Raw genomic sequence first — 14,753 nt, forward strand, 5'->3', positions numbered from 1 at the left:
TTTTTTTATTTTTTTTTTATTTAAATAACAAACATGTTATACTTGCCTCCACTGTGCAGCTCGTTTTGCACAGAGTGGCCCCGAACCTGGTCTTCTGGGGTCCCTCGGCGGCTGTCTCTGCTCCCCCCCCGCAAGTACTACTCACATTCATGCGAGCTCCCTCGCAGGGTGAGTAGCACTTTGCGAGCGCGCTCCCATGATACAGCCGGTGGCTATAGCCACTCACTATCACTCGGCCTGCTCCCCAGCGCACCGCGTCATTGGATGTGATTGACAGCAGCGCGAACCAATGGCTGCGCTGCTTTCAATCCATCCACTCCTGCCAATCAACAGCCAGGCTGAGCAGCGAAGAGGATGTCGGAGGTGAGCGAGGGACTTTCGAGAGGTCAGGTAAGTAAAACGGGGGCTGGGGAGACCGTCGCTGTCGGATGTTTTTTCACCTTAATGCATTAAGGTGAAACATTTTTTACCTTTACAGCCCCTTTAATACTGTGTGTGTGTGTATATGTATGTTTGTGTATATGTATATATATATATATGTGTGTGTGTGTGTGTGTGTGTGTGTATATATATATATATATATATATGTATGTGTGTGTATATATATATGTATATATATATATATATATATATATATATATATATATATATATATATATATATATATATATATATATATATATATAATATTTATGTGTGTGTATAAAATTGTGCATCTTTAGGAAAGTGAAAAACTCCAACAGCATGACTGACTGGTGCCATTGGCTCCGCCTGTGCATCTTTAATACTCATGCCACAGGTTTTTTAATAAATGTTTAGGTACAATCCCCTTGAACACAGGAGACACTGCACTTTTTCATTCTCTAATTTTACTGAAATGTTAGATGTTATATTGGATGTGTCAATTTAAACCATTTTACACATAAAACAGTAAATGGCACCTCTAATGTTATGATATAGCAAACTGTGTATGCATGGTTTTAAACTGGATATATTATGAATGCCAAGAAAAACGCACATTGTACATTAACCGTTTAACCACTTCCCTACTGGGCACTTTCACCCACTTCCTGCCCAGGACAATTTTCAGCTTTCAGCGCTGTCACATTTTGTTTGACAATTGTGCTGTCATGCAACACTGTACCCATATGAAATTTTTATCATTTTTTTTTGAGACCGATAGAGCTTTCTTTTGGTGGTGTTTAATCACCACTGGGTTTTTTATTTTTTGCTAAACAAATGAAAAAAGACTGAAAATGTTCATAAAATTTGGTAAACAAGTAATTTTTCTCCACTGATGTACGCTGATGAGGCTGCACTGGTGGGCACTGTTGAGGCTGCACTGATAATCGGGACACTGATGATCAGTTTTCTGATTGTCAGTGCAGATGTCCCCTGTGTGGATTTGAAGTTTTTTGGCTCTCCTGCCTTGCGCGCTGTCGGCATGAGGGGAGGATTGCCAGTAACCGGCAAATCCTTTTTACATACGTGATCAGCTGTGATTGGACACAGCTATTTATGTGATAAAGAGTGGCTGTGATTGACTCTTTACCCCAATCTGTGATCAGCTGCATCAGATGAATGCAGCGATCACAGATTGCTGCCAATGTGCGCTGCAGGGGCGCGCGAGCACGGGAGGAAATCATATGGCGGCCTCCTGGCAAAGTGCGGCTGCGCTGTAGCAGTCATTCGGCTATAGCATGGTCACAAGGGGTCAAGAATGTGTTAACTACGTGTGTTTTAAAAAGACCAACAAAATGTGTTTTATTTTTTTATTTTTTTCAGGATAAACCAGAAATATGCTTTATGAAGGGTGCTTATGAGCAAATAATTCGATATTGCACAAGCTATAGCAGCAAAGGCCAGTCTTTACCTCTAAACCAGCAGCAAAGAGACCTTTACCAACAAGAGACGGCATATTTAGGCTCTGCAGGGCTACGAGGTATGTTTTCTGTTAGCTTGCTTCAGGTTGAGAAGAGATGAAGTGATGGTGCAAGTCCCATCATGACCTCTCAGTGGCTGTCCATTGCCCCCCCCCTCTAATAAGCTGTACAGGACACAGAAGTCACAGGCTAGCCTATCTGGATTTATGGAAAAAGTTGGTAGGAATTGTGACTCCTGCGATCTGCACATATAAAAATAAAGGTAGTGTATAGGTGCCCATATGTGTGTAGGTTGTTTCTACCAATAATTGGGCTGTTTGTGAGCCACACCAACTAAACAGCCCAAATGGAAGATTAAATAATTCAGAGGCAGCTTCACTTGTTTGACTCTAAAATTTTTAATTAAAACAATTGTGCCAGTGTTCAGTTTGTTAAGAATTTTGCATTAAATGCCGAATGCAGTACTTGTTCAATTTAGTGGTAATGGCCACATTATTTAATGCGGTAATTTATCGCATTGAGCTGGCTGCTAAGGTGCAGGCCGGGAAGGCAGCCGCGCATCCTTAACGGATGACTCCTCGCGCCTGACAGCTGAATGTGAAAAAACAAAAGCCAACAATTTAAAATTATGGAAAAAAAACAGGGTCCCCCCAAGTCAGTGCTGAGCTAAGGGTCTGGTATGGGATTTTGGGGGGAATGCCATTTATTTTTTTGGGTGTGGGGGGTTGCCTTTTAAGATCTATACCAAACCCGAAGGGGGGAATCCGACACTTTTATTTTTTTTATTTTTTTTTCATCCGTGGCTGTAAAGCTTTTTTTTGTCCTATAGTTCCCTCTATTAGATAACATGATGTTCCACAGTGTATGTGATTTTATAAAAAAAATATGCTGCCTAAAAACATATTTCAGAGTGCCACTTGGCACTCACTTGACTGCAAGCTGGTCTCTTCTCCTGATCTGACAGCTGCAGGTGGAGGTGCTGAGGATTCCCTAGCTGACGTCAGTGGAGAAGAGGAGAAGAAAACACCTTTATTTTAGCAGCAGAAGGGCTGGGGAGCAGACAGAGCTGACAGGCTGGGAGAGGGGAGAGGACAGAGGGGAGAGGACAGAGGGGAGCTGCAGATGGAGGCATTTAAACTAACCATGGTGTTAGGGCTCAGTAGCCATGATAAACTGTGGCCAGTTTATAGGGGGGGTGACAGAAGCAGGCAGGATCAACCAGGTATTTTCAAGTGATAGAAGGGGCCAAATGACAGAGCACAAGCATTGTGCTGTATAACATGCTTTAAAGTAACAGGATTCTTTTTTTTTTAACCCTCGTGGTAAATATCGTACACTTTTTTTTACTCTCTGGTCCCTGTTTGTAAATTGGATTTAAGAATTTTATAAGCAATATTTATTTACCGGCACGTTATTATTTTACCGCATACGGTAATAATTTATTTTTTTTTTTTTAATGAATTGGACTTGCGGTAATTTACCATATGCGGTAGTGTATGCTAGTGAGTTATGTGACTGCGTTATACCTTAGTGAATTGACCCTTACGTCCCCTATGATATGGTGATAACATGCAAGATGGATGGTTCATTGTCTAAAGTAAGCCTTTAGCCTGCAGATGAACACTGCCATCTTCAGGCTGCAGTGGAATATGAAGCGCAATCTATATAAAATTAGTGTTGGGTACAATTTTTTATTAATAATCTATTTTTATTTTCATTTTTGAACATCTATCCATCTATATGAAAAATTAATAATATAGTACAATAAAATAGTTGGTTTTGTACTATTCCTTGTTTTCTTGAATAAAAATGTATGGAAAAATAACAAAATTAAAAAAAAATAAAAAGTGGGCAGCTTGATACCTGAACTGTACTGTATCTGCCCCATTGGCCGATTGTCAGGAACGCATGAATGCATCACATTTGGTGAAGATTTTTTTTTCTTCTTTGAGCTATGTTATTCCTCACAGGGCAGCTTTATTTATTATATATTCTGGGTTGGTGGATCCAATACAAGTATCGGATAAGTATTTTAAAAATAATAGTTTTGGTAGTTTTCTGTTTAAATCCATTCCTGATAAACATTCCTTCTTGATAAAGTTCATTAAAGTATTTGCTGCTAAATGTTCTAGAAACATTCATGTAAGATAATTCATGTAATTTCAGTTACAATTGTCTTTGCATCTTTTTAGTAATTGCTCTGGCTTCTGGTCCGGAATTGGGTCAGTTGACGTTTTTGGGTCTGGTGGGGATAATTGACCCTCCGCGAACAGGTGTTAAGGAAGCAATCGCTACACTCATACACTCTGGAGTTGCCATTAAGATGATCACTGGAGATTCCCAGGAAACAGCTGTGGCCATAGGTAAGCAAATATACCTTCATTTTTACCCTTCCAGCAGGAATTGATAGCTGTACTGTAATTACACAGAAGTAATTAAACACTTGGGCCTTTCATGCATTACAGTTTAATTGCAGTCATAGGTGTCCTCTTAGCTGTAATAATGTTGTAGAGATGGCTGGCAATTTCATTGTGAATCCTCTCCTTCCAAGCATGCACAATGCATATTAAGTTGTGAAGATCACATTAAGTGGAATCACTTACTGGAAGCTCTTCTTATACTGAGTGCTTTTACATGACTGCACTTGCCAAGGTCAATTAGTCTCTTTGAATGCGTACAGCAAAATGAACCAGGTGCCTGATATGATATATAAGCCTATGATAGCTTATTTTACAAAGCAATTTATGATCCACACTGAACTCACTTTTATGAGCCAAGTATTCCTCCTTAAACCTTCAGCACAGTCTGTGAATAAAATGAGGCTCAAAAAGCCAAACTAAAACGTGCCTTATGTCTTGCCCTACTATGTTTGAATGAAACTGGGTTGCTGTTATACACACTGTATATATAGTGTGTTTGTATATAATATAATATGTGTGTATATATACACACTTCAACATGAAAAATATATGCATATAAATTTTATTACATGATTTATATAAACATCAAAGGGTAGCTTTTAAGTCACGTTTGAGCCATTCAATCATAATAGGTGCTCACAATTAGCAACCAGACACTTTTGATTTTGGCAAACTACTGGATGAACAACATTGACTTGAGTGTCCACAGGAATTGCTCTGCATGACGTTTCAATTTTCTTACCATAGTGCAGTCTGTGTATGTGGCTTTCTGTGCTACACCACATCCTTTATTGTTCCCTACAGACAGAAATTGATGGGTGTCTGGGGAAAGTAGAAGGAATGTCATTGAGATAGGCTCAGCAGACTCGTGTGATCGGAGCTCTGCTCCTACCTGTTCATTTTATCCTATCAATACGGGATTTACAATCGATATCTTCTGCCAACACTACCTGGTGGTCTCCTGGTATGAGAAGGGTCAAATCCGGTTCTGGACGAAAGAGCTGTTCCTCTCCCAAGGCGTCTCCAAAGCAGAGGAAGCAGGAGGTAAATGTCTTTTTTGCATGTGTGCGCTGTAATATTTTGTTCCACAGCACAGGAAGCAGGCACATCCTGACAGCGTGCACATGCCAACCCAGACTCCGCCACCAGATCAATCGACAGTAGAGGAGGACCGCTTTCAGGCTCAAATGCAGGCCACCTCCAGCTGTAAAACTACTCTAGCGACCAAGATTGACTTGCTGCAGACTGACTTTGGGCTGATGCGAAGAGACATGGACAAATTCCGCGACTGGCTGGGGGAGGCCGAGCGGTGCGTGGGTGACTCTGAGGACTCTATTAGGGATCACCAAGCCTCCCTTCACACTCTTCAGGTGAGGAAGAAGGCCCTTGAGTCCCGAGCGGAGGACAGCGAAAATAGGAGTCGCGGGAACAATCTCCGGGTGGTGAGCCTTCCAGAGGGAGCCGCAGGCCATGATCCCGTGGCCTTCAGGGAACATGCTCTGCACCCTCCTGCTTGGAGCAGCGTTCTCGCCACACTATGCGGTTGAGAGGGCCCACGGGATGCCCCCATTGCGGGGACAGCCAGGAGCACCCCCACGCACCTTTTATCTTTCGCTTACCAAACTCAAGACCGGGAAGGTGGTTGAGCTCCGCTACGAGAACACAGCGATTATGCTTTTTCCGGACTATTCGATCAAAACCCAGAGGCTCCACAGAACCTTTGATTACGTTAAAGCTCAACTCCGCACCAAAGGCCTGAAATACAGCATGCGGTTTCCTGCTCGCCTGCACATAGTAGACGATGACTCTACCCGCTACTTCACATCTTCTGAGGAAGCTTCCCAATGGCTGGAGACCCTACCCAGAGCCCGGTAACTGTATCTTGGTGCCTTTATACTGATGTTCTCATGTTTACCAGCTAGTCTCCCTTCTCCCCTGGTCATCTATGGTGGCGGCTTCCCACCACTGGATGCATCATAATGCTCATGCAACCTGCTGACTCCCGCCCACCCCGTGGAGGCTGCCCCCTGGTTTGATTCAACTGCGGCAAGTTCTTCCAGGGTTGTCATTCTACGCCCATATGTTACTGTTGGATGTGAGCCTGACTCCCCTTGCTGATCGGACTCCCCTGAGGAGATGACACAGTCCTGATTTTTGGCGGCTTCTCCCCTTTTTACGGATCCAAGAATGCTAGGCTCACTCCCTGACCGCCTTCACAGTGTGCTAGTGTGACTGCATCCCTTGTCTTACGGGGCCAACCGGCACCGCCGTTTCCTTTCAGGATTACCAACTGTCCTTACACCCTATACTGCATGGCAATGTCCCCTTAAGCAACGGCCTTTTTCTCAAACTTTTTCTCAGACTGAATGCTGCTAATGCTCCAAATCTTTGACCGACCCACTTGGGCCCTGCAGGACCTACCTAATGGTATTGCAACTTCCCAATCAGGGGAATCGGGAGTTACACTCCCCTTCTGGAGATCTGCTGGTTCTGGTTATATGGTGTTAATTCATTTTACCTATCAAGTTTGTGCCCTTAGTCTATGCTAAGTGTGACTGCATTGATCTCTACTACTACCCCCCCCCCCCCCCCCCATTCTATGTTGTTGTTCAGGTTTTGGGGTTGCTGCCTGAGGTTTGAACTGACTAAACAGATTTGACTCGGTTCCTGATGGTCACCGCCTTCTCTCCTTGCCCCCATAGAATTACCTAGTGTTTGGGATTTGTTAGAGCATGGTCATGGGATTAGTTCCCCAACGGACGTGCAGGGTGGGGGGGAAGGGGGCTTTGGGTGTTTTTTTTTTTTTTTTCATGTTAATCTGTGTTTATTGCAGTAGCTTCTCTGGCGGTCTAGCCTAGTCCTTGCCTGGCTTAAAGATTGGGTGTATTATGATTCCACTGCAATGCTTTTGTGACGAGTGATGTGTACCTCTCTCTGGGTCCACAATGTTTTTGTTCCCCTGACATCTGCACTTTGTTATTCCCTTATGGCAAGGGTGCCTAACCTTTTGAAGAGCGAGGGCCACTTAAACGACTTGGTAACCGGTCGCGGGCCACAATGAGCAGAGCAGGTGCTTGGCAGTACACTCTACTCTATAGAGCCCACTCTACTATTTTTTTTTTTTTTGCGGATCGGATTGGAGGTAGGCGTTTGTAAACGGACACAAGTCCATTTACATCTGCTACTTTTTAGAGGTGAATGGGGGGGTCCAACTGGGTCGGACTGACTGTGTGAAAGGGGCCTATGGCTCAGTGCAGGTAACCCTCAGGTGCACTGCTCTTCACCTGCTATCCTGAAATACCTGACTCCTATCTGTATACCCTACTGATAATCTTATTATCGCTTGCGATTTTCAATATGACTCTGAACCCATCTCTGGATAGGCTGTCTCGGGGGGGGCTGGTGTGAACTCTCCTCTGTGTCAGTGGGCATCTCTTTACGGCCTGACAGATGTCTAGCGGTGGAGGCATCCGACGGACAGGGTATATACCTGCCACTCCATGTCCTATCGTGCTATGTCATGAATAGATCTCAACTATGTCAGTGGTGGATTGGTCTCCCGGGTCCGCGAGGTAGATATACTCCCGAGGGATATATCGGACCACGCTCCTGTGCTCTGTAGTTTCCAAACCAAGATACTTCCATCGGAGAGACTAAGGCGACTATCTCGCTACTGGATCTGATGCCACAAAAGAGACTGAGATCTCCAAATACATAAATGAATTCTGGTTGACAAAGCTAGGGTCTACCCCCATGGACAATACCTGGGACGCCCTCAAGGCTTATGTTAGGAGATGCTACCAGTCCTCCATCTCCCGAGCCCGAAAAAACGCTGCTTTCACCACTGAAGAGGCTAAGGCTAAAGCACAGACTTTTGAATCCCAATATGTTCGTTCCAAAAACCCGATCAGTTACCTTGATGTGCAAGCTGCATACTGCAAAGTGATGCTTCTCGGGGTGACAAAAGCCAAGAAACAACAATTGGCGCAGTCACAGTGCATTTTTGAACAGGGTGAAAAAAAAACATATGGCTATTGGCCTGGTTGGCTAAAGAGCAGTAACCAATATCCTTCATTGCCCATATACATGTTACCAACGGTGTCCCTGTGGTTGACCCAATGACCCTCAATGCTCACTTTGCTTCCTATTATAGTGGCCTATTCTCCTCTAAGGTAGACTACTCTAGGAGGAACTGAACTCCTTCCTTGACGTTCACGAGTTATCGTTAGGAGCACCTTCTTGAATTGTACACAGGACTAACCTGTGTACAACATGAGCACATACTGTAGCCAGTCTATGGGAGCCATAATTATTGTTGGTTGGCAGCGGATCAAATACTTATTTTACTCACTGAACTGCAACTCAATTTATAACATTTGTGTCATGTTTTATATTTTGGTTGATATTCTGTCTCTATCATTTAAAATATTCCTATGGTAAAAATTATAGACCCTTCCTTTCTTTGTAAGTGGGCAAACTTACAAAATCTGCAGGGGATCAAAAATTATTTTCCCCAGTGTGTATAAATATATATAGTTTCACATGTGTTTGGGCCGGATTACCATTGCTGCGCCAGTCTCCACTCAAAAACATAGCGATTGGTTAAATGAGTTGCACACTAAATTGAACATTCTCTGGGAGCATTAGGATCGACTGTTCACTGATCAAAAAAATACATTTATGGATTCCCCCATCCACACGTTTGAAGTGGAAGAAGGAATCCTCCCTGCTACTCTGTTTTTCCAACAGTCCCAATTAAGATAAGCAGATTGTTAGATCATCTTTGGAACGAGAATTCCCATAGATCAGCATGTGGCCAGTCCATAGATCGAAATTCACCTGGTCACTGCTCACCTGGCAGAATGTCTATAGCCAGCTTAAGGAGTTGCTGGATGGAAGAACTTTCCATGGTTTGCTGGAATCCTACAGAGTTAGCTTATGTGGCTACTTGTGCTTGCCCTGAGCCTTGTACCAATTCAGTCTTATACTCACATGCACATGCTATGAATGTATTTACATAATATGATTACTGTCTCTAGAACGTGTAGTTCAGAAAACACAAAGACTGCATTAGTGAACATTGTTTCTCTTTGTTGCAGCTGGCCGTCTGGGCTTCTACTCCAATGGCTTGCAGTCTCTGTCTGGAGAAGAGGTAGATGCAATGGACATTCAGCAGCTTTCTCAGATAGTACCAAAGGTTGGTAAATATCCTCATTACATTCAATCATTTCTTATAAGGGCTCTGTCATACTGACGACTGAGTTGTGGCCACAGTGCTTTGATTTACAGCCATTGCCATTTTAGTTCAGACTGCAGAGTTTGACAGTAGGAAAAGAAAATGGCGCTCCAGGTGAGTGATGGGACCTTAACATGAATAACACAACAGGACAGGCAAACAGGTACAGATAGACATGTTTCCCACAGTGACGCTGCGCTTATTCATTACCCTTAAATGTTCCACGGACAACCCTTAAATAGTGCCCCCCCCCCCTCGTCTAAAGCACAGTTGAGGACTACGGCAACGGAACATCTAAAATCACTCTCCGCTGTGCACCTTGTTAGAACAATGGAAGCACATGAAGTCAATCAGAACGTTGGCTACTACATGCTGAGAGCAACAACAACATAGACATACACAGATACACAGACATCATAGCCAATCAGAAGAAGAAAAAGGAGACGTGGGAGGGACCAAAAGAAAACAGTCTCGGTCTAAACATCCCATCTAACATCCCTGTCTGGCCCTATAAATACTCTATATCAGGGATATGCAATTAGCAGACCTACAGCTGTTGCAAAACTACAAGTCCCATCATGCCTCTGGGTGTCATGCTTGTGGCTGGCAGATTCTTGCTATGCCTCATGGGAGTTGTAGTTCTGCAACAGCTGGAGGTCCGCTAATTGCATATCCCTGCTCTATATGAATGACATAAATAAGGATATCACACATATGATAAAGGCAAATCATTATTGAATGTAATGCTAAATGCATAGAATTAAATTATGTTGACAACCACAAACAAAATGTGTCAACATAAAATTGTTATAAAAGGAAAAAGATTTGTGATATAATGAAAAAGGTAGATGTCCACAGAAAGTATAATGAACAAGTCAAGATGTGTCCACTGCATTTATTAAGTAGGTGATTTGTACCCCAGTCAGGTGAAAGAGAGGCATAGCAAACTATCAATTAAAATTGACTTGCATTCCACTCGGTGTGCATACCTTTTTGGGGATGCGAGTCTGCAGATGGAAGATCCAATATACCTCTCTACAGCACAATGACCGATGAACATCGCCCCCTCTACTGGGTGCCCTGATCTTGTGTATAATTTGCACATTTAAACTTGACTTGTTACCTCCATGGAAAAGATTGATGTGCTTCCCAACATTTGTGTTTTTGTTCTCATCAATGCTGTACACATGCTCATAAAATCTGTCTTGTAAACATCTTGTGGTTCTCCCCACCTACAGTACGTGGCAAGAACTGCATGTGATGAGTTACACCACATGACTGGTATTGCAATTGTAAAATGAGTCTATGATGCACTCCTTTCCAGTGACCTCAGAGTGGAATGCATTGCCTCCAAGAACATATGGACAGCAAGGGCATTCAGTAGCACCGCACTTATAGTTACCTTTACAGTGCAACCAAGTGAGGGAGCTCACGAGTTTATTGTTAAAAAAAAAAAGATTTGGGGACAAATATCTGCCCAGTCTGGTTGCCCGACGAGAAACTATGTTGATCCCTATTTTTAAAATGTCAAAACAGGCATCATCCACATACAGAATCGATAAATGCTTAATAGTTTAATAGAATCAAATTCTCTACTGTATGGGGTAGGGATAGTTAGTTAATTTGTTGTCCCATGTGGCTTTCTTAAAAGATATGAGGACTACTGGTGTGGGCAAGCAGATCATTTCTTTGTTTCTAGCAATAGTCCAAGCCAGTTCAAGCATCCATCCAGGGTAGCCCCTAACCTAGAAACGTCTATATAGGGACAATGCCTCCTGTTCAAAGGTTATATCACTACTACATATTCGCCTGACTCTTAGGAATTGACCCACCGGGATTCCTTTAATGGTGTGCCTTGGATATCCAGACTAAGCAAGAAGGAGCAGCGTATTATCCGACAGGGGTTTCCTATATAGAGAGGTTGCGACCCTGGAATCTATGAGTGAAGCTGACATCCAGATAACAAATTCTGTTATGATCGGCTTGGCCTGTCAACGATAAATTCCTATTGTTTGAATTTTAAAAAATTAAGAAAACGTGCAAGACTAGTGACTCCATCTCTCATGACTAGTAGCAGATCGTTTGTATACCTCAGGTAGTACAGCCTAATCTGTGGTCGGAAGGGGTTCTCTGTTTCAAAGATGCGGGAGCGCTCCAACCAACCCATATATAGGTTGGTGAGGGAAAGTGAAAACTTGGCTCCCATCATGACCCCACATCTTTGGAGGTAGAAAACTCTATCAAAAATGAAAAAATTGTGTGACAAAAGGTACTCAAAAATATCCAGTATGCATGACCGATGCTCAATGGATAGATCCACCATACACTCACGATAAAAGGAGACTGCCTCAATAGCTAAATGATGAGGTATTTAGGAGTAAAGGCTGATGTCAGCCAGGATGCATTTGCCTCCCAATCCAAGCCCTCAACTAAATGCAATATATGGTTGGTGTCTTCAATACAAATTAATTTATGATAATTTAGTAGTTGAGACCTACTGTGTGTGTGTGTGTTTTATATTTTTGTTTTTGTCCACAAATTTTTTTCCTTTTTTCTTATCTTAACAATTTTATGTTGATAAATTTTGTTTGTGGTTTTCAACAATATAATTCTATGCATTTAGCATTTTATTCAATAATTGTTTGCCTTTATCATATGTGTCCTTATTTCTGTCATTCATATAGAGATTGTTTATAGGGCCAGACAGGGACGTTAGATGGGATGTTTATTTAGACATTGTTTTCTTTTGGTCCCTCCCACGTTCCCTTTTTCTTCTTTTGACTGGCGATGATGTCTGTTGTTGCTCTCGGCATGTAGTAGCCAAAGTTCTGATTGACTTCATGTGATTCCATTATTCTAACAAGGTGCACAGCTGAGAGTGATTTTAGATGTTCCGCTGACGTCGTTCTCGCCTGTGTTTTACACGAGGGGGGAGCCCTATTTAAGGGATGACAATGGTACATTTCAGGGTAATGAATAAACGCAGCGTCACTGTGTGAAACGTGTCTACCTGTACCTGTTTCCCTGTCCTGTGGTGTTATTCATGTTATGGAATTTACAATTAAGAGATTCGTCACTACCTCGGTGTGCAACCATCCATTCCTTATATGCAGAGTTTGACGGGTGGCACCGCCTGTCTAACTTGCCCAGTACGATCAGTGCGGACGCACTGCTATTGTGAGCCAAACGATTGTTGCAGGGCAGTCCCGCAATCTAAATTGCCATTCTGCAATTTAATAAAAGAAATAAACAAAAAAAGACATCAGGAGGCAACAATAGCGCTTATCTATAAGAGCCCTATAACACAAATGCAATCTGTTGATATACGCTATCCAGCATCTTCTGTCACAAATTGCACAATGGCTGTGGAGTTGCAGGCAGTGATGTATTTAGGTTTTGTGCTGCCCTAGGCCTGACTAAACTTGCGCACCCCTCAATTTAAATATGACCCACCTCTTTCTGTCAAGGCCACACTCCTTGCTGTTTAAGATCCGCCCTGAAATTTTTGAGTGGGGACGCTAGTTCTGAGGGCCTGAGGATGGGAGCAATGGATTGCCTTAATTTGCATAGCTTTCCTCTCACTTCCTGTTTGGCTATGGGGCAGGAAGTGAAGGGAGAGCTCTGCAATGGAACAGAGGTAAAAAATAAAGTGACAGGGGCTATAACCCTCCTTACACTATCCAAAATGAAAAAAAAAAAAGTGTTGCCTATAGTTCTACTTTAAGCACAAATTTCGGATAATTTTATGGAGTGGACTAAGAAGATATAACCATGTCAATGGTGCAGCAGAAAGCACAGTGAGGAAGGTTTGTGATCCAGGATGATAGGATAGTCAAAATTAGAAGCAGACCCCCCCCCACAATTGCGGAATGCCGGCCACCCACATACTAAGCGTGCTTTATTTTTACATATTTAACAAAATTTGACAATTTCTTAATGCGCTCCTTGTTTTTCATACTTCCTGTAAGTCACATTAGGAAAGAACCACAGTATTAAATTATAAAATGTTATGTGCCAATTGATAAGTTCATACAGTAAACTTTGTAATGATATACAACCCGAGCATGACTGAATGCTAAGTAATCTCAATTTAAAATCTTTTTTTATAGGTGTCTGTTTTCTACCGAGCCAGTCCAAGGCACAAGTTAAAAATTGTAAAGGTATGTAATGGCCTTCAGTATCAGTAGTAACTACAGATAAGGTAATTCCTAAGTCTTGCAGAAAATTGAGAATTCTCTTAACATCCTTGAATTAATCAGAATCCTTGAAGGGGAATTGAATAGGAATTGCTACTTGAGTCATGCAATGCTGCTGTTTGTGACTATTGTGGGTTCTTGTGACCTATAAAACCAGTCCCTTTCTCTTTCAGATAAGTCCGTCAATAGTCACAGTAAAGCGGGGGCTATTCTCTATCCCATACTGTGACCCAAGTAGCAAAACGCCAACTAAGCAACTAACTGCTTTTTTTACAGATTTTGCCTAAGTTATGTGTAATAAATAGTTTTTACTGTCCCCCAGAGTCTACAAAATATTGGCGCAGTGGTTGCCATGACTGGTGATGGAGTGAATGATGCTGTCGCACTAAAGGCTGCAGACATTGGGGTTGCCATGGGCAAGACTGGAACAGACGTCTGTAAAGAGGCTGCTGATATGATCCTAGTGGAGGATGATTTTCATACAATTATGTGAGTATAATACCACACTATCCCAATACCACAGTATGGTAATGAGTTGAGAACAACTACACAGTAATAGAAATGGTTGTATCATTTCTTCCCGCTCAAGCAACCATACAGTATTGCTAAGCTGCTGAGGCTCGTTTGAAGTTGGAGAAACTGCAGCTCAACTCCCTATTTTTACAGCCGCCTGACCTTAAGTGTAAATGAGGCACTGTGCAGGGACGGGCCTGTCAGATCTCTGCTCTTCTCCATGGGGGGATTGGATGATTACGGTCCGCCTGTTCTTTTTCATCCGATCCACCAGACGGATGGGAAATAGGGTTTCCAGCCATCTGTATTTTGCAGATTGGATCGGTGAGAATTGGATGTCAGCGGACATGCCACCGCTGACATCCGTTGCTCCATACAGCTATATGGAGCATCCGTTCAGATCCGCTGAAAAAACTGACAGGCGGATCTTAACGTCTGCACATGTGAAAGAGCCGTAATATTGCTTTCGTATATTTTCTGATATTATGTTGTGTTGTATACAGTA

The 14,753-nt window shown here is 42.6% G+C and overlaps 1 protein-coding gene across 4 annotated transcripts in view; it reads left to right on the forward strand.

The window, feature by feature from the left end:
• ATP2C1 (ATPase secretory pathway Ca2+ transporting 1) overlaps positions 1 to 14,753 on the forward strand; it is a 204,974-nt gene that overhangs the window by 163,712 nt on the left and 26,509 nt on the right. For all 4 annotated transcript variants that reach the window (XM_077491506.1, XM_077491504.1, XM_077491505.1 and 1 more), the window contains 5 exons: positions 1,786 to 1,942; positions 4,076 to 4,246; positions 9,403 to 9,500; positions 13,649 to 13,699; positions 14,058 to 14,224. In XM_077491506.1, the coding sequence (XP_077347632.1) occupies positions 1,786 to 1,942; positions 4,076 to 4,246; positions 9,403 to 9,500; positions 13,649 to 13,699; positions 14,058 to 14,224 (644 nt within the window). The remainder of the gene's footprint in view (positions 1 to 1,785; positions 1,943 to 4,075; positions 4,247 to 9,402; positions 9,501 to 13,648; positions 13,700 to 14,057; positions 14,225 to 14,753) is intronic.

Source organism: Lithobates pipiens, unplaced genomic scaffold, assembly GCF_037356315.1.
Source record: "Lithobates pipiens isolate NorthernLeopardFrog02 unplaced genomic scaffold, aLitPip1_a1.2 Scaffold_19, whole genome shotgun sequence".
NCBI lineage: Eukaryota > Metazoa > Chordata > Amphibia > Anura > Ranidae > Lithobates > Lithobates pipiens.